Raw genomic sequence first — 20511 nt, 5'->3', positions numbered from 1 at the left:
AAAATCTTCTACTGGCATGTAAATAGTAAGTGGGTAGTAAGAGGCAGGGTGGGGCCTATTAGGGACAAAGAAGGTGATATATGCTTAGAGGCGCAGGGCAAGGCTAGAATACTTAATGAGTACTTTGTACTATGTAAGGAAGTGGATGCTGACAAAATATCAGTAGAAGCGGAGATGGTAGAGGTAATGGATGGGGTGAAAATTGATGGGCAGGATGTACTGGAAAGGCTGGATATGCTAAGAGCGGATAAGTCGCCTGGTCTGGATGGCTTGCATCCCAGGTTGCTAAGGGAAGTGGGGGTGGAGATAGCGGAAGGGCTTGCCATAATCTTCCAATCTACCAAAGATACGGGGGAGGTACCAGAGGATTGGAAAGTGGCAAATGTGACACCCTTGTTCAAGAAAGGATGTAAGGACAATCCTAATAACTACAGGCCGGTCAGTTTAACATCAGTGGTGGGTAAGGTTTTAGAAACAATAATCAGCGAAAAAATTAACAGGCACTTGGAGAGGTTTAAGTTCATTAAGGAGAGCCAGCACAGATTTGTAAAAGGCAGATTGTGTTTGACTAATCTCATTGAATTTTTTGATGAAGTAACAGAGAAGGTTGATGAAGGGAATGCAGTGGATATTGTCTATATGGATTTTAAGAAGGCGTTTGATAAAGTACCACAAAAAAGGCTGGTTAACAAAGTTGAGGCTCATGGAATAGGAGGGTCAGTTTCAGCTTGAATAAGGAATTGACTTAAGGACAGAAAACAGCAAGTCGTGGTAAATGGTTGTTTTTCAGACTGGAGGATGGTAGACAATGGTGTTCCCCAAAGGGTCAGTGCTAGAACAACTTTTTTTGATATATATAAATGACTTGGATATTGAAATAGAGTAAAATTTCAAAATTTGCAGATGATACCAAACTTGGAGCTGTGGCAAACAGTGAGGAGGATACCAATCGACTGCAACAGGACATAGATAGAATGGGCAGACAAGTGGTAGGTGGAATTTAGTACAGAAAAGTGTGAGGTGATGCATTTTGGCAGAAGGGATAGGGAGAGGCAATATAGACTTAATGGCACAGTTCTAAAGAGTGTGCAGGGACAGAGGGACCTGGGGGTTCATGTGCATAGATCATTGAAGGTGGCAGGACATATTGAGAGTAGTTTTTTTTTTTAATTCGCTTATGGGATCTGGGCGTTGCTGGCAAGGCCAGCATTTATTGCCCGTCCCTAGTTGCCCTTGAGAAGGTGGTGGTGAGCTGCCGCCTTGAACCACTGCAGTCCGTGTGGTGAAGGTACTCCCACAGCGCTGTTAGGTGGGGAGTTCCAGGATTTTGACCCAGCGATGATGAAGGATCAGCGATATACTTCTAAGTCAGGATAGTGTGTGACTTGGAGGGGAACTTGGAGGTGGTGGTGTTCCCATGCGCCTGCTGCCCTTGTCCTTCTCGGTGGAAGAGGTCACGGGTTTGGGAGGTGCTGCCGAAGAAGCCTTGGCGAGTTGCTGCAGTGCATCTTGTAGATGGTACACACTGCAGCCATGGTACGCCGGTGGTGGAGGGAGTGAATGTTTAAGGTGGTGGATGGGGTGCCAATCAAATGGGCTGCTTTGTCCTGGATGGTGTCAATCTTCTTGAGTGTTGTTGCAGCTGCACTCATCCAGGCAAGTGGAGAGTATTCCATCACACTCCTTACTGTTCCTTGTAGATGGTAAAAAGGCTTTGGGGAGTCAGGAGGTGAGACACTCGCCGCAGAATACCTAGCCTCTGACCTGCTCTTGTTGCCACAGTATTTATGTGGCTGGTCCAGTTAAGTTTCTGGTCAATGGTGACCCCCAGGATGTTGATGGTGGGGGATTCGGCAATGGTAATGCCGTTGAATGTCATGTAGTTAGCAAAGCATGTGGGATCTTGGGCTTCATAAATAGAAGTATTGAGTACAAAAGCAGGAAAGTTATGCTGAACCTTTATAAAGCTCTGGTTAGGCCACAACTAGAGTATTGCGTCCAGTTCTGGTCACCACACTTTCGGAAGGACGTGAAGGCCCTTGAGAGGGTGCAGAGGAGATTTACAAGAATGGTTCTGGGGATGGGGGATTTTAGCTACAGGGGGTTATGTTGGAGAAACTGGGGTTGTTCTCCTTGGAGCAAAGGAGGTTGGGGGGAGATTTGATAGAGGTGTACAAGATTATGACGTTTTGGATAAGGTAGACAGAGAAAAGCTGTTCCCATTAGCTGATGGAACAAGGACTAGAGGACAAAGATTTAAGGTTTTAGGCAAGAGATAAAGGGGGATGTGAGGAAGAACTTTTTTACGCGAATGGTAATGACCTGGAACTCACTGCCGACGAGGGTGGTGGAAGCTAAGACAATCAATGATTTCAAAAGGAAATTGGATAGGCACTTGAGGGAAATAAAATTGCAGTGCTACGGGGATAGAGCAGGGGAATGGGACTGACTAGATTGCTCTACAGAAAGCCGCATGGACTCGATGGGCCGAATGGCCTCCTTCTGTGCCGTATTGACTCTATGACACTGACCGCTTCAGCGATCTCCTCCCACTGCCTTCAAACAGTGTGTCTGGAAGGCCTCCTGGCCCCCTGTGTCCTCCTATAGACCCCCTGCACCAAGGCCTCCAGTGCTGCATTGGAGAACTGAGGTGCCCTTCCTCTGCTCTGTTGAGACCTTGCTAACTTCCAGCTCCAGTCAGAAAGAGGTATTTCTCTCTCAAAGCACATCCCCTTTAAGAAGTGCAGGCAACCTTTAAATACAGAGCAGACTTCCCACCATATTGGTCCCCCTGTTGAGCGCTGAGCCAACCAGCAGTGCGTTTAGCACTGGGCTCAGCGCTGCAATCATGTTAATGAGCAGGCTGCATGAATTTTGCATGCTGCCTGCACTACTTTCAACGGGTGCAGGCAGGTTGCAGGTCGCAATCACCGCGCCTGTTTTCGGGCCTTTTCCAATTTAGCCCCCCTGGTTTCTCTGGGCACCCCACAGGATACCAAGCAGTTGGACAATGAGAAAAGTGAGGCATCTCCTGCCTCATTTTGATGCTTATGCTGGGCCTGCACCTACTCCAGGTGCAGGATCAATACTACCATCAGGGGGATGACGAAGAAATCCCAGCATTACATAGTTGGTGTGGAGACTTGACATAATGGTTGGAGTTTTCTCAAGGGGGGCGGGAGGCCTCTGAGGCGGGTGGGAAACCCGGCAGGCCGGGTTTCCCGCAGGGCCTGCCGACTTTAACAGCAGGGCCTGATTTGAATGTGAGGCCTCGGATTCCCGCCCGCGGCCAGCTAGCTTGAGAGGCTGGCTGGCTTCGGGCGGGTAGGCCTCAGAAGCGAGGGGCCGGTCTGGGGGAGGGTTCGCGGGAGTGAGAGGGATTGATTGTGGGGGGTGGCGGGGGGGGGGGAAGAGGATCGGCCGGGGTCGGGGAGGGTGGGCAGGCGGTGAGTGGATCAGCCAGGGTCGGGGATCAAGAAGAGGGGGATCGGCCGAGGATCGCGGTGACAGTGGGGGGTGGTCGGGGGGTGGGAAGAGAAGATCAGGGCTGGCCACCGATGGATCATGGCCGGCCTCATCATTGTTGGGGAGGCGAGGCCTGGGAAAGTGATCGGAGGCCTCGTGATGGGGTCTCTGATCGTGGGGGCTGGATATGGTCGGGACCCTGGATCCAGGAGGTAGGTATAAAGACACGTGCCTCCTGGATGCAGTAGTCCCCGCCTCGGTTTAACTGCTGGGTTTCATGAATTGTGTGAAACCCGTCCACAGGCAGTTAAACACAAAATGGTCGGGAAAAAGAGGCATCCAGCCTCTTTACAATATTTAAGTTGAGCTTCCGCCCTCTGGGAGCGGGCTAGTCGCCCGCCCCCCGTCCCGCCTCTGGCAAAGCCAGAAGTGGGCGGGTTGTTGGTGGGATCAGGTCGGGAATCCCATTTTTAACACTTTAACTGCCCCCACGCTCCAAACCCACCCATTTTTTAGGGGAAAATTCTGGCCAATGTGTCCCTGCTCCTTTTACTCTTCCTTGCACCTGGGAAATGAGTGTTCCATTTGCTCCACAAAGAGGAATATCTTCCCTATTATTTTTTCCCCAGAAGTCTAAAAATCGTAAAAATGTTCAAAGTCTAAAATTTAGTACATTTCAAAAGCAAGTAGTCTAATTTCCTTTCAAACACTTAGGATACATTGCAAGTCACAAAAAGCCTAAAAAAGGACGAATCTAGTTTTGAAATCCAATGCACAGAACAAAACATTTCCTCCAAGGCACACAAAATTGAGTTTCCAGGAACTGAATATGTATCACACTTCCCATGAATTTAACATTGTACATCCAAAAAGCTCTACACAGAACATTCTCACAAAAACATAATAGGGTTTCTTTCACATCCCCAAGATTTTAGTATTTCTGTTTTTCAGCTCAGTAATCAACTATCTCAGGCCAACAACACAGTAACATTTGTAACATTTTCTGAAATAAAACTATTTCAATAGTATAATAATAGCAAAATACTGTGGATGCTGGAAATCTGAAATAACAACAGAAAATACTGGAAATACTCAGCAGGCCAGGCAGCATCCGTGGAAAGAGAAACAAAGTTAACGTTTCAGGTCTGATGAAGGGTCCCAGACCTGTAACATTAACTCTGTTTCTCTCTCCACGGATGCTGCCTAGCCGGCTGAGTATTTCAATAGTACATATCACTACTTACGTCTGGTACTATCCGAACTTCTGAAGAACTAATCAGAGAATACTTTCTGCCAAAGTAAAGTGATTTTATCTGTGAAGGATGCTCAATCATCAGGGATTCAGATTCCTGCATATGAACTGCCTGTAAAAGAGGAAATAACTTGTTCTGTAATTCAAAATCCAATTAAGAAAATTCCCACAATACTATCAACTGGTATATTTAGATAAGTACCTGTATTATTGAGGAGTCATCTGGGATAACATAGACGTGGAGAATTATAGCACCAACATAGTGTGTTTGATAAATCAATGCCAGACTATGGAATGGAAACCATGAATTTCTATCAACAATAACTCCCAAAAGAGAAAATGTTGGCATCTGTAATTCAACATGAGTTTGATGGACTTCTGATGGTCTCTGTACTCTGTAAGAACGTTCTTTCACATGGAAAATTGCAAATGTATAATCTATGTTTTTATCTGTACCTGTAAAAGAAAATTGTATAGTTTTACACAACCTTAGTTTGCTACCATCAAACACAATCTGCTCTTCCAAGTTTATAATAGTTAAGTTCGTACAGACTTTAGTTTCTCTGGCAAAAATAATTTTTTAATTTAGAAATGCATACATTAATTTTGATAAGTCATTGTACAGTTAGTTACATGCTACTATTTAAGAAAGGAGAGAGAAAACAGGGAACTACAGACCAGTTAGCCTGACATCAATAATAGGGAAAATGCTAGAATTTATTATTAAGGAGGCGGTAACAGGGCACTTAAAAAATAATAATAGGATTGGGCAGAGTCAACAAGGATTTATGAAAGTGAAATTGTGTTTGACAAATATGATAGTTTTTTGAGGTTGTAACTAGCAGAATAGATAAGGGGGAACCAGTGGATGTGGTGCATTTAGATTTTCAGAAGGCATTCGATAAGGTGCCACACAAGGGGTTATTAAACAAAATTAGGGCTCATGGGGTTGGGGGTAATATACTAGCATGGATTGAGGATTGGTTAACGGACAGAAAACAGAGAGTAGGAATAAACGGGTCATTTTCGGGTTGGCAGGCTGTAACTAGTGGGGTACCGCAAGGATCAGTGCTTGGGCCTGAGCTATTCACAATCTATATCAATGATTTGGCTGATGGGACCAAATGTAATATATCCAAGTTTGCTGATGATACAAAGCTGGGTGGGAATGTGAGTTGTGAGGAGGATGCAAGAAGGCTTCAAGAGAATGTAGACAGGCTAAGTGAGTGGATAAGAACAGGGCAAATTGAATATAATGTGGAGAAATGTGAAGTTATCCACTTTGGTAGGAAAAATAGAAAAGCAGAGTATTTTTTAAATGGTAAGAGATTGGGAAATGCTGGTATTCAGAGGGACCTAGGTGTCCTTGTACATGAATCACTGAAAGTAAACATGCAGGTACAGCAAGCAATTAGGAAAGCAAATGGTATGTTGGCCTTTATTACAAGAGGATTTGAGTATAAGAGTAAAGACGTCTTACTGTAATTATATAGGGCCCTGGGGAGACCACACCTGGAGTATTGTGTACAGTTTTGGTCTCCTTACCTAAGGAAGGATATACTTGCCAGAGAGGGAGTACAACGAAGGTTCACCAGACTGATTCCTGGGATGCGGGGATTGTCCTATGAGGAGAGATTGAGTAGACTAGGCCTATATTCTCCAGAGTTTAGAAGAATGAGAAGTGATCTCATTGAAACGTACAAAATTCTTACAGGGCTTGACAGCGTAGATGCAGGGAAGATGTTTCCCCTGGCTGGGGAGTCTGGAACCAGGGGGTCACAGTCTCAGAATAAGGGGTCAGCCATTTAGGACTGAGATGAGGAGAAATTTCTTCACCCAGAGGGTGGTGAATCTTTGGAATTCTCTGCCCCAGAGGGCTGTGGAGGCTCAGTCGTTGAGTATATTCAAGACAGAGATCGATAGATTTTTGAATATTAAGGGAATCAAGGGATATGGGGATAGTGCAGGAATGTGGAGATGAGGTAGAAGATCAGCCATGATCTTAATGAATGGCAGAGCAGGCTCGAAGGGCCAAATGGCCTACTCCTGCTCCTATTTCTTATGTTATGTTCTTATGTCATGTTCTTATGATGCCTACAGGAGAATGCATTGGTACATTGGGGTTGCTGGTACAGTACAGCACTTCCTGTAAATGAGACTTTTAGGGGGGTGCGGGTCCAGGTAAAGGTTTCCTGTGGCTTTGCTGGATTAGGAATCCATTGACAAGCCTACCTGTACACAGAGGTCTTGCAGAATTGTACTGTTGACTTATGTGGGGCTGTGACTATGTTAAAAATTGACTTAATCTAACCTTTATGGGGGACACTAAGTATGTGGAAAGAATTTCTGCATTGCATCAGCTTCCAGGAAAGAGCTCCAGATTGGTACTTATGTGTTGTGACTGTCATGTGTCCCACAGGTGATTTACCCACATTTGCTGTGGGGAGGATTGCAGTTTACATTAGGGAGAATACATTTTGAAGCTAGCAGTGGCAGATGCACTAGCTTACATGTTTGCCAGTGGCCTCATTTTGCAGTGAGTAGGCACAATAGCCGCAGGTCCAGATCTGCTATCATGTTCTCTGCAGTCCAGAACAGCTGAATGCAGACCAAAACAAGGACACGTGGGCCTTTCTAACTGTGTCCTCCAACACGCCACAAGTCCCTTTCAGGTTTCCTGTGCTGTCCTTGGTCTGGAGGAAATCATGCACCAAAGTGTGAAACTGTGTTTGTGGGGCTTGTTGGGGTGTGGAGTTAGTTTCAGGGTGGTCGGTTCACGTCAGAGTTTTTGACAGGTCTTGCAGGAAGTATTTAATTTTTATTAAATTGATTAATGAAGCAGTCCGTGCCCACATGCAAAAAGACCTGGACAACATTCAGGCTTGGGCTGATAAGTGGCAAGTAACATTCTCGCCACACAAGTGTCAGGCAATGACTATCTCAAACAACAGAGAGTCTACCCACTGCCCCTTGACATACAACGGCACTACCATCGCCGAATCCCCCACCATCAACAGCCTGGGGATCACCATTGACCAGAAACTTAACTAGACCAGCCACATAAATATTGTGGCTACAAGAGCGGGTCAGAGGCTGAGTATTCTGTGGCGAATGTCTCGCCTCCTGGCCAATGTTCTCCCGAATTTATTTTTGGGTGTGCGGTCCCTTTAACGTGTTGCATGGCCCATTCGAACCCATTGAAAAGCCGGTGATCGGCCTCTGTGGGACCTCCAGTACGCTACGTGGCCGCGCAGCTTAGCGGGAACATTGCCTCTGTCTACCCAAAGCCCTTCCACCATCTACAAGGCACAAGCCAGGAGTGTGATGGAATACTCACCACTTGCCTGGATGAATGCAGCTCGAACAACACTCAAGAGGCTTGACACCATCCAGGACAAAGCAGCCCGCTTGATTGACACCCCATCCATCACCTTAAACATTCACTCCCTCCACCACTGACGCACCGTGGCTGCAGTGTGTACCATCTACAAGATGCACTGCAGCAACTCGCTAAGGCTTCTTCGACAGCACCTCCCAAACTCGCAACCTCTACCACCTAAATGGACTAGGGCAGCAGGCGCATGGAAACACCTTCACCTCCAAGTTCCCCTCCAAGTCACACAACATCCTGACTTGGAAATGTATCGCTATTACTTCATTGTCGCTAGGTCAAAATCCTGGAACTCCCTCCCTAACAGCACTGTGGGAGTACCATCACCACACGGACTGCAACAATGTCACGACAGGGAACTTGTTTTTAATGTTGATGTGCCTCAATAATTCCGGGACTCGAAGGTAGCAGAACAAAACAAGGCTTTTATTAACTTAGAACGAAACACGTAAGCGAGAGAGATGTCGTCCTTCTGGAGATTGGGGCTAGACTGAAGCTAGCTTACAAACGGGGCCAGGTATGGGCGGAGCCCTACACACAGCACATTCCAGTACACAATACAATGAGGTCTGGGGGAAGGGAAATGACACTGAAACCGATCTCAGTCACAGGCAGTGATGAATGGAAATATTTCATCACATTCACCCCTTCTATAGATTTAGTCTGTTCGGGGGTTTGATAGTCCTCTGCGACCGACGTGGCTGTTGCGGTGCCGCGGGTGTCGGCTGGGTGTCCCCGGTAGCCTCCTGGGTCTCTGCCGGGGGTGCCGCCAGGGTTGTTGAAGGGGTAGTTGGTGGGGGTGCCGTTGGTCGGTGTTCTTCCGGGGGTGATGAAAGAGTAGTGGGTGGGTAAGAGTTGCTGTGATCGTCGTTGCCGCTATTGCCGTGGTTGTTGTCGATGCCAGCTGGGGCGACGTCTTTTATGGACACGGTGTCCTCCCTTCCGTCGGCGTGCCGGACATATGCGTATTGGGAGTTGGCGTGGAGTAGGTGTACTGGCTCCACGAGAGGGTCCGTCTTGTGGCCCCTCACATGCCTTCGCACGAGTACCGGACCTGGAGTGGAGAGCCATGACGGCATGGATACGCCTGAGGTGGATTTCCGGGGAAAGACAAACATTCATTCATGAGGCGTGGTATTAGTGGCCGTACACAATAGCGACCGTATCGAATGGAGCACATCCGAGAGGACTTCATGCCAGCGGGAGATAGGGAGGCCCTTGGTCCTTAGAGCTAGAGTGACTGCTTTCCATACTGTCCCGTTCTCCCGCTCCACTTGGCCGTTACCCCGGGGGTTGTAGCTGGTGGTACGGCTCGTGGCGATCCCCCTGGACAGCATGTACTGGCGTAGCTCTTCACTCATGAAGGACGCCCCCCTATCCGTATGGATGTAGCTCGGCATACCGAACAGGCAGAACAGGCTGTTGAGGCATTTAATGACCGTGGCGCTGGTCATGTCTGGGCAGGGGAAGGCGAATGGGAACCGGGAGTATTCGTCCACAATGTTCAGGAAGTAAACATTGCGGTCGACGGACGGGAGGGGGCCCTTGAAATCTAAGCTGAGCCGCTCAAAGGGCCGTGTAGCTTTGATTAAGTGGGCTCTATCTGGGCGGTAGAACCGAGGCTTGCACTCAGCGCAAGTGCGGCAGTTCCTGGTCAGGGACCGAGCTTCCTCAATCGAGTAGGGTAAGTTACGGGACTTTATGAAGTGGAACAGCCGCGTGACCCCTGGGTGGCAGAGGTCGTTGTGGAGGGTCTGTAGCCGATCCCCGGTGGCGCTGGCACACATCCCTCGTGAGAGGGCGTCAGGGGATTCGTTAAGGGCCCCTGGCCGGTAAATGATGTCGTACTCGAAGGTGGAGAGCTCGATCCGCCACCTAAGAATCTTATCATTTTTAATCTTCCCCCTCTGTTTATTATTGAACATAAACGCTACCGACCGCTGGTCGGTAAGTAGGGTGAAGCGTTTGCCGGCTAGGTAGTGGCGCCAGTGGCGCACTGCCTCCACGATGGCTTGGGCCTCCTTTTCCACGGAGGAGTGTCTGATCTCGGGCCCTTGGAGGGTCCTCAAGAAGAAAGCTACGGGCCGCCCCGCCTGGTTGAGGGTGGCCGCCAAGGCGAAGTCAGACGCATCACTTTCCACTTGAAATGGAGTGTTCTCGTCCACTGCCTGTAGCGTGGCCCGCTCAATATCCTGCTTAATGCTTTTGAAGGCGGCGTGGGCCTCAGCAGAGAGCGGGAAAGAGGATGCTTTCAAGAGGGGGCGGGCTTTGTCGGAGTAGTTGGGGACCCATTGGGAATAATAAGAAAATAACCCCAGGCATCTTTTCAGGGCTTTGGGAGTGTTGGGCAGGGGCAGCTCCCGTAGGGGGCGCAATTGGTCGGGGTCTGGTCCGATTTCCCCATTCTCCACCACGCTGCCTAGTATGCAGAGGCGCATGGTGTTGTAAACGCACTTGTCCTCGTTGTAGGTGAGGTTGAGTTTTTGTGCGGTTTTCAGGAACCTCTCGAGGTTCGAGTCGTGATCCTGCTGGTTGTGACCGCAGATGGTGACGTTGTCGAGGTAGGGGAAGGTTGCCTGCAAGTGGTGGTCATCGACCATGCGGTCCATCTCCCTCTGGAAGACCGAGACTCCATTCGTCACCCCAAAGGGGACTCTGAGGAATTGGTAGAGGCGTCCGTTCGCCTCGAAGGCGGTGTACGGGCGGTCCTCTGGTCTGATAGGGAGCTGGTGGTACGCTGACTTGAGGTCGATGGTGGAGAACACCCGGTATTGGGCGATTTGGTTCACCATTTCTGATATGCGGGGTAGCGGGTAGGCGTCTAGTAGGGTGTACCTGTTGATCATTTGACTATAGTCGATCACCATCCGTTTCTTCTCGCTACCCCTTACCACTACCACTTGGGTGCGCCACGGGCTGTTGCTGCGTTCAATAATGCGCTCTTTCAGGAGCCTGTCTACCTCGGTCGCGATAAACTGCCTGTCCTCCCAGCTGTACCTCCTGCTTTTGGTCGCTATTGGCCGGCAGTTAGGGGTAAGGTTCGCGAATAGCGAAGGCGGCTTTACCTTCAGGGTAGCCAGACCGCACACTGTGAGGGGCGGCTGGGACCCACCGTACTTGAGCGTGATGCTTTGGTGGTTGCACTGGAAATCCAGGCCCAAGATCACGCTCGCACATAGGTTCTTCATGATTAATACTTTAAAATTATCATATACAGTTCCGTTAACGCACAATTGTACCGTGCAGTAACCCAGAATGGTCAATGTCTGGGTTTTGTCAGCCATAGAGATGGTACCCTGAGTAGGGACCACCTTTAGGGAGAGTTGTTGTGCCAGTTCTGGGTGGATAAAGCTCTCCGTGCTTCCACTGTCAATTAAGCATTTAACCCGGCACCCGTTTACCTCGATGTCCACCATTGATCTGGATAGCGGGTGCGGCCTGGTCTGGTCCACTGTGACCGATGCCACTGTAGGGCCCTGATCGATACAAGATGGCATCCACGCTGTTTGCTCACAAGATGGCGGACCCCACGAGGTCGGGCAAGATGGCGTCCAAGATGGCCGCTCCCACGGCGCACACGCGGCGGTGGCAGGTTTTCCGGCGGTTGGTTTTCCGGCGGGGTTCCCTCTGCACACCTTCCCGAAGTGCCCCTTCTTACCGCACTTAAAGCAGGTGGTGCCTTTCGCCGGGCACAGGTTTCTGGTGTGCTTTGGCTGCCCGCAGAAGTAGCAGTTGGGTCCCTGACGCGTCGCGGCTGTCGTAGGGCTTCTGGGGGGAGAGCGGGGCCCAGCCGGTGTCGGGCTGTCGGGCGGGGAAGATGCCTTCCAAGATGGCGGCGCCCTCGGTGCACACGTGGCGGCGTGGATGGCGCGGGCTGAAGAGTAGGTGTCCGAGTTTCTCTGGGCCACATCCAGGGATCGCGCGGTGTCCGCAGCCTGTTTCAGGTCCAACCCCGTTTTTTCCAGCAGTCTTTGCCGGATGTAAGTGGAGCTGAGGCCTGTGATGAAGGCATCGCGAACAAGCTCGTCAGTGTACACCGCGGCTTTTACATCTCGGCACTTGCAGTCTTTGCCAAGCATTTTCAGGGTGCTTAGGAACTCCTCCACCGATTCCCCAGGTCGCTGTGCGCGGGTGGCAAGCAGGTGCCTAGCATACACCTCATTCGTAGGCTGCTGGTAATGCGCCTTTAAGATGTCGCAGGCGGCCAGGTACGTCTCGGCGTCTTGGATGAGGGGGTAAACCCGGTGGCTTACCCAATTCCACAGAATTCCGAGTCTCATCCTTGCAGCATCCGTAGCGTCTTTGACGGCTGCGGAATTGTCCAGGAAGAATTCCATACACTCAAACCAGTGTCCGAAGCGTGCTGATGCGTCCGGAGCATGTTGATCCAAATCCAAACATTCGGGTTTCAGGAGTTGATCCATAGTGTTGAAAAAATAAGTTAATAAAATTGATGTGCCTCAATAATTCCGAGACTCAAAGGTAGCAGAACAAAACAAGGCTTTTATTAACTTAGAACGAAACACGTAAGCGAGAGAGATGTCGTCCTTCTGGAGATTGGGGCTAGACTGAAGCTAGCTTACAAACGGGGCCAGGTATGGGCGGAGCCCGACACACAGCACATTCCAGTATACAATACAGCACATTCCAGTACACAATACAATGAGGTCTGGGGGAAGGGAAATGACACTGAAACCGATCTCAGTCACAGGCAGTGATGAATGGAAATATTTCATCACAAATGTTAATTTTTTTTTTAGAAGGCAGTTGAGCTGTAAACACTAAACTGCCTATTTTTACATGATTTTTATGTTTTAATTTCAGAAGGCAGTGCCCCTTTAAGAGAGCGAATTGCTTTCTGAAATGACAGCCTCGCTTTCAGGGCAGGCTGTTCTAGCTGCAATGACGCTATGGCCACGCTACAGTGTGACCTCCTGCCAGGACGAACGCCACCAGGATGACATTGAACAGTGAGTTTAGCGCGGGGCTAACGTTAATTAGTCCCCAATGCCAATTTTTCAGTCCAGCCAGTGCCACCATTTTCGGTGGCCGTTAACACCCGCCCGCAGTGGCACCGGCAGCTTTTGTGTCGTTCACAAATTTCTAGGCCAAGTAATTTGAACAGTACAACTTATCTTTGCAAGTAATACAAAATAAAGAACAAGTTGCACTACCTAACGTCAGTAGATTATCTTACTTGACATAAAGAAGATGTGGGGGAAATTGGATTAGGCATTAAAACAGGTGTGGGGAAAATGCTCATTATAATGTAAGAAGTCACACAACACCAGGTTATAGTCCAACAGCTTTATTTGAAATCACAAGCTTTCGGAGCGCTGCTCCTTCGTCAGGTGAAGTGGAGAAATGCATAAAGACACAGCTTATACAGTCAGAGAATAATGTCAGATGTTTACAGGTAACCTTTCCAACTGCCATTTATCACACCTCGGCAGAGAGATAATCACAGCAATCAAAGACAGTTGGAAAGGTTACCTGTAAACATCTGACATTATTCTCTGACTATATAAGCTGTGTCTTTATGCATTTCTCCACTTCACCTGACGAAGGAGCAGCGCTCCGAAAGCTTGTGATTTCAAATAAAGCTGTTGGACTATAACCTGGTGTTGTGTGACTTCTTACATTTGCCCACCCCAGTCCATCTCCGGCATCTCCACACCATGCTCATTATAATGATTACAACACTGAGCTCAGCGCTAAATGTGCTGCTGGTTGACTCAGCGCTCAACAGGGGGGCCGTCTGCTGTCCAATAAAATTTTACCTATGCTCTTGAGAAAGTGGTGGTGAGCCGTGTAGTGTCCATGTGTTGATAAAGACACTGAAGACAGGAGTTGGTTCATAGGTGTTTATTAAGCAAAGTCTGGGGGGGGTTCTAACGGATATACACAATATACAGGCTTATATAGCCCGAGTGGCAATTACCGGCATTACAGCACACCTGGGGCTCTTAAAGGCACATACACTACAATTCCTCCCCTTTTAGCTAACCAGTACATCATATTTTAAGTAATTATTAACTACATGTTATAAGCAAAATAATATACACATTGCTGTAGTTAATTAATTATAAGTCAGTCTCTCAGGACGCTTCCTGACTCGGTCCGGATAATGCCTCGGGGGTGTAGTAGTTTCTGGTGGTGTAGTAGGTTCTTCTGGCAAGGCTGATTCAGCTTGAATGCCAGTGTCGGGTTCATCAGGTTCCAGTATCACCAGATCGGAGGTAGATATGGGTATCTCTACTTCATCGTTAGGCGTATAGAGTTGTGGTGTAGGTTGTCCCTTTTCGGATGACTTTATGATTTGGTCAGCATGGCGCCTTATTATGCTTTCTCCGATGTCCACAGTATACATCAGTGGTCCCAGTCGTGTGCAGATAGTTCCAGGCTGCCATTTCTCGGTACGGTAGTCCCGGGCCAAAACTTGTTGACCTATCTGGAAGGCTCTAGTTGGCCTTTCATTCATGCCTTGAAACTGTCGGTTCTCCACGTCCCTTCTGATGTTGGGCTTGACCAAATCCAGCCGGCATCTTAGGTTTCTATTGAAGAACATCATGGCGGGAGTTTGGTTGGTAACCATATGTGTTGCATTCCTGTATGCGAATAAGAAGTTATCCACCTTGTGCTGAAGTTTTATGTCTTCATTACCCATGGCCTTTATGGCCTTCTTGAAGGTCTGGACAAACCTTTCAGCCAATCCATTGGTGGCGGGATGGTATGGGGTGGACGTGTAGTGCTTAACCCCATTGTTTTTTAAGAACTTTCTGAATTCTTCGGACACAAATTGCGGTCCATTATCAGAACATATCTGTTCCGGCAGCCCATTCCTGGCAAATATGGTCCTTAATACAGTGATGGTTTTTTCTGTGGTGGTGGAGGACATCTTTATTACCTCCGGCCACTTGGAGTGTGCATCAACCGCGATTAAGAACATTGAGTCCATAAATGGACCAGCAAAGTCGATGTGCACCCTTTGCCAGGGAGATGAGGGCCACTCCCATGGATGTAGAGGGGCTTGTGGTGGAGCGTTTTGGACCTTCTGGCATCCTAGGCAGCTCTTGGTCATTTCTTCGATGTCTCCACCGATACCTGGCCACCATACAAATGCCCTAGCTAGGTTCTTCATTTTCACTCCACCCAGATGCCCCTCGTGAAACTCCTTTAGCACTTTATCCTGGAGTTTGGGTGGAATTACCACTCTGGATCCACACATCAAGGTTCCTCGGCACACTGACAGCTGTTCTCTTCTTTGCGAGAATGCTGGCAACAGTGGTTCGCCATGTGCTGGCCATCCCTTCACTGTTAAATCGTAGACCCGTGAGAGAGTCGGGTCATTTCTCGTCTCCCTTTCAATGGCAGAATTTGTAACTGGTGGACATTCCACTATGGTAGAGTGGAACATCTCTACTGGGTCTACTGTAGGTGCCTCTTCTACCGTTGGCAACGGTAGGCGCGATAAACCGTCAGCATTCCCATGCTGTTTTGATCCTTTGTATTCTATGTTGTATTGGTGTGCCCCTAGAAAAAGGGACCACCTCTGTAGCCTTTGCGCTGTCATAATGGGAACACCCTTTTTAGGGTTGAATATGGAGATGAGGGGTTGATGGTCACTCAACAAGGTAAATTTTTGTCCGTATAGGTAATGGTTGAATTTCTTCACTCCCCATACCAGGCTGAGTGCTTCCCTGTCGATTTGGGCATAGTTACGCTCAGCTGAGTTTAATGAGCATGACGCAAAAGCTATCGGCCGTTCTGAGCCATCAGGGAATTTATGGGATAATACTGCTCCTATGCCATAAGGGGATGCATCGCACGCCAGTCTGATTGGCAGTGATGGGTTGTGATGAGCCAAAACTTCTTCGGATGTGATTAAGTCTTTACATTTATGGAAGGCACGTTTACAGTCTTCGTTCCATTTCCAAATCACTCCTGTTTGTAGAAGTTCATTAAGAGGGTGTAGAAGAGTTGATAAGTTCGGTAAAAATTTATGATAGTAATTTATTAATCCCAGGAACGACCTTAACTGTGAAACATTTTCAGGTGCTGGGGCTTTTATGACCGCTTCAATTTTTTCAGGTGACTTATGCAACCCTTCATTATTAATTATGTGGCCACAATATGATATCTGATTTTGGAAAAATTCGCACTTGGGGCGATTTGCTCGTAGGCCCCGTTCTTTCAGCCTAGTGAGCACCTGCTCCAAATTGGCAAGGTGCTCGTTGTCATTTTCTCCTGTTACAAGGATGTCGTCTAGGTAGCATTGAGTCCCCGGAATCCCTTGCAGGACTTGCTCCATAGCTCTTTGCCAGATAGCTGGAGCTGATGCTACTCCAAAAACCAGTCGATTGTACTGGTACAGGCCTTTGTGTGTATTTATCGTGAGATACTTTTTAGAGGCCTCCTCAACCTCCATCTGTAGATATGCCTGTGCCAAGTCAATTTTGGTGAAACGTTTCCCTCCGGATAGTGAGGCGAAAATATCTTCTATCCTCGGAAGAGGATACTGTATCATGTGAAGGACTGGGTTTACAGTTACCTTGAAGTCTCCACAGATGCGAATTTTTCTCTGTTCTTCAGATTTATCATTATTCAATGCTTTCTTCATGACTGGGACGATGGGTGTTGCCCACTCGCTCCAATCTAGTTTGGATAATACGCCTGCCTTTTCCAAATTCTCCAGCTCTGCCTCGACTGCTGGACGAATTGTGTATGGCACCGGTCTTGCCTTAAAAAACTTGGGAATTGCTGCATCTTCCACTTTTATTGAGGCGGTGATGCCTTTCAAGGTTCCTAGTTTCTCTTGAAACACTTCTTTGGCGTTGGCCAAGATGTCTTTTAATCGTTCAGGTATGACGTCATCATCGGTTTTTTTCTTACTGGTCACCGTCAGTGCCTGAATGGAGTGCCAGTCTAAACGTATCTTTCTGATCCATTCACGTCCCAACAACGGTGGACCACCATCTTGTAGAATGTATAAATACAACTTTTGTATTTCTTTGCCATTGTATACAACAGGCACCCTTATTTTTCCTTTGGGGTATACTTTCTGCCCCGTATATGTTTTTAAGATAATGGATGTGTCTTTTAGAGGTATATGCGAAAATAGCCTCTCATAATCCCATCGATTTATTACGGTTAGAGCTGATCCTGTATCTAGGTCCATTTTAACTGGGGACCCTGCTATCATGAGGGTAACCCAAATGGTTTGGTAATCATCTTTGGCAAGTACATTATGTAATTTGAGACAGCTTAGTCTCTTGTTTTCGAAGTCGCTATCGCTCTTCTGGTCTTCGGAGTTACTGTCCGTCATCACTTGTACCTTCCTGTACTTTTCTTTATTGATTTTTTGTTCCTGCCTGTGGATTTATTTTGTCAAGATCGGCATACCTGTGCAATGTGTCCAATCTTTCCGCATTGCCTGCATGCTTTGTCCTTGAACCAGCAGTCCCTCTGGTCATGGGTGGATCTGCCGCAGCGATAACATCTCTCGAAACCCTGTGTCATTTCATGGGTGCCGAAGTCCTGTGTCTTTTGTTGTATCTCTGCAGCTCCTCTTGCTGCTGCTTTGTATGATACAGCCATACTGAAAGCTTTGTCCAATGTTAAATCTTTTTCAGAAAGCAGCCTTTTTTGTGTTCCTTCACTTAAGAGACCACAAACGATTTGTCTCGAAGATAATCTGATAGTCCTGCCCCGAATTGGCAGTACTTTGATAGCTTTCTTAATTCGGTTAGGTAATCAGCGTTACTTTCATTCTTGTGTTGATTTCTCTTAAAGAACTTGAATTGTTCCGCTATCAGCAGCGGTGTTGGGTTTAAGTGCTCCTGCAGGGTATCAACAATTTCTTTAAAATTCTTGTCCTTTGGTTTGGCTGGAGTGATTAAATTTCGTAACAGCCCGTATGCCTTTGCGCCCATTAGGTTCAGCAGTACTGAAGCTTTTTTTTCATCTTCTATTCCATTTGCAGTGCAATATACCTCTACTCTTTCCACGTATGTGGTCCAATCCTCTATTTTCGCTATCAAAAGCATCAATATTGCCAGACTTAGGCATTTCAGAAAAGATATGGCGCTTCCCGCGCTTTCCCGCCGCTGCTGCCGATGACAACGCTGTTTACCGCGGTTTCCGTTCTTTTTTTTTACTGTTGGAGACTCGTTCCCGCCGGAGTTTCTCTCCAGGTCTGAACGCTGGCCTGCTTGCCGCGCCGGCCGTCTCCCGAGTGCTCCCTCCCAGTCCGTTATTGCTTGCCTCCGATTTCGCTGCCTGTCTCAGCTGTAGAGCCAGCCGCTGGAGCCCCAGCCTGACGCCCAGGAAGGATTAACGCAGTACCTGCCACCAGCTTGGCCAGCTGGTGAAACCACAGCTTCTCTCACTTTCTTGAGTCTTCTGGACGCCCGAGGAATCGATGTCCTTGAGGTGCTGCCGAATTGCAGGTAAGTCCGTTTCCACTTCGTCGCCACTGTAGTGTCCGTGTGTTGATAAAGACACTGAAGACAGGAGTTGGTTCATAGGTGTTTACTAAGCAAAGTCTGGGGGGGGGTTCTAACGGATATACACAATATACAGGCTTATATAGCCCGAGTGGCAATTACCGGCATTACAGCACACCTGGGGCTCTTAAAGGCACATACACTACAAGCCGCATTCTTGAACTGCTGCAGTTTGTGTCGTGAAGGTACTTCCACAATGCTGTTAGGTATGGAGTTCCAGAATTTTGACCCAGCAATGATCAAGGAACTGCGATATATTTCCAAGTCAGGGTGGTGTGGAACTTGGAGGGGAACTTGGAGATGGTGGTGTTCCCATGCACCTGCTGCCATTGTCCTTCTAAGTGGTAGAGTTCGCAGGTTTGAGAGGTGCTGTTGATGAAGCCTTGGCGAGTTGCTGTAGTGCATCTTGTAGACGATACACACTGCAGCCACATTGTACTGGTGGTGGAAGGAGTGAATATTTGTGGTGGTGGATAGGGTGCCGATCAAGCGGGCTGCTTTGTCCTGGATGGTATTGAGCATCTTGAGTGTTGCTGGAGCTGCACTCATCCAGGCAAGTGGAGAGTATCTGACTTGTGCCCTATAAGTGGTGAAAAGGCTCTGGGGAGTCAGAAGACGAGTCACTCGCTGTAGTATACCCGGACTCTGACCTGCTCTTGTAGCCACAGTATTTACCTGGCTGGTCCAGTTCAGTTTCTGGTCAAGGGTGACCCCCCAGGATGTTGATGGTGCTGGGATTCGACAACGGTAAAGCAACTGAATGTCATGGGGAGGTGGTTAAACTCTCTCTTGTTGGAGATAGTCACTGCCTGGCAGTTTTGTGGTGCAAATGTTACTTGCCACTTATCAACCAAAGCCTGGATGTTGTCCAGGTCTTTCTGCATGCGGGCATGGACTGCTTCATTAACTAAGGGATTGCGAACACTGCAATCATCAGTGAACATCCCCACTTCTGACTTTATGATGGAGGGAAGGTCACTGATGAAGCAGCTGAAGATGGTTGGTCCGAGGACACTGCCCTGAGGAACCCCTGCAGCAAAGTCCTGGGACTGAGATGCTTGGCCTCCAACAACCACAAACATCTTCCTTTGTGCTAGGTATGACTCCAGCCAGTGGAGCGTTTTCCCCCAGATTCCCATTGACTTCAATTTTACTAGGGCTTATAGTGCCACACTCGGTCAAATGCTGCCTTGACATGAAGGGCAGTAGCTCTCACATAAAAACAGAAAATGCTGGAAAAACTCAGCAGGTCAGGCAGCATCTGTGGAGAGAGAAACAGAGTTAATATCGACCTGAAACATTAACTCTGTTTCTCTCTCCACAGATGCTGCCTGAACTGCTGAGTATTTCCAGCATTTTGTTTTTATTTCAGATTTCCATCATCGGCAGTATTTTACTTTTGTAGTAGTCACTCTCACCTCACCTCTGCAATTCAGCTCTTTCATCCATGTTTGGACTAAGGCTGTAGAAACATAGAAGATAGGAGCAGGAGTAGGCCATTCGGCCCCTCAAGCCTGCTCCGCCATTCAATGAGATCATGGCTGATCATCCAAATTCAGTACGCTGTCCCTGCCTTCTCCCCATATCCCTTGATCCCTTTAGCCTTAAGAAATATATCCAACTCCTTCTTGAATATATTTAATGAACTGGTCTCCACCGCCCTCTGTGGCAGAGAATTCCACAGGTTCACCACTCTCTGGGTGAAGAAATTCCTCCTCATCTCAGTCCTAAATGGCTTACCCCTTATCCTTAGACTATGACCCCTGGTTCTGGACTCCCTGGCCATCGGGAACATCCTTCCTGCATCTAGTCTGTCCAGGCCTGACAAAATTTTATAGGTTTCGATGAGATCCCCCCTCAATCTTCTAAACTCCAGTGAGTATAAGCCCAACCGACAC

At 48.0% G+C, this 20511-nt stretch overlaps 1 protein-coding gene across 1 annotated transcript in view; it reads right to left on the bottom strand.

The window, feature by feature from the left end:
- LOC147104262 (uncharacterized) overlaps positions 1-20511 on the bottom strand; it is a 270460-nt gene that overhangs the window by 171006 nt on the left and 78943 nt on the right. The window contains exons 8-9 of the mRNA XM_085962175.1: positions 4920-5173; positions 4710-4829 (exon numbers count right to left, since the gene is read on the bottom strand). Of these exons, the coding sequence (XP_085818301.1) occupies positions 4710-4829; positions 4920-5173 (374 nt within the window). The remainder of the gene's footprint in view (positions 1-4709; positions 4830-4919; positions 5174-20511) is intronic.

This window comes from Somniosus microcephalus, chromosome 19 (assembly GCF_052327205.1).
Source record: "Somniosus microcephalus isolate GS21.2 chromosome 19, FLI_Smic_1.0, whole genome shotgun sequence".
In the NCBI taxonomy this organism is placed as follows: Eukaryota; Metazoa; Chordata; class Chondrichthyes; order Squaliformes; family Somniosidae; genus Somniosus; species Somniosus microcephalus.
This window is presented reverse-complemented; position numbering and strand designations above follow the sequence as displayed.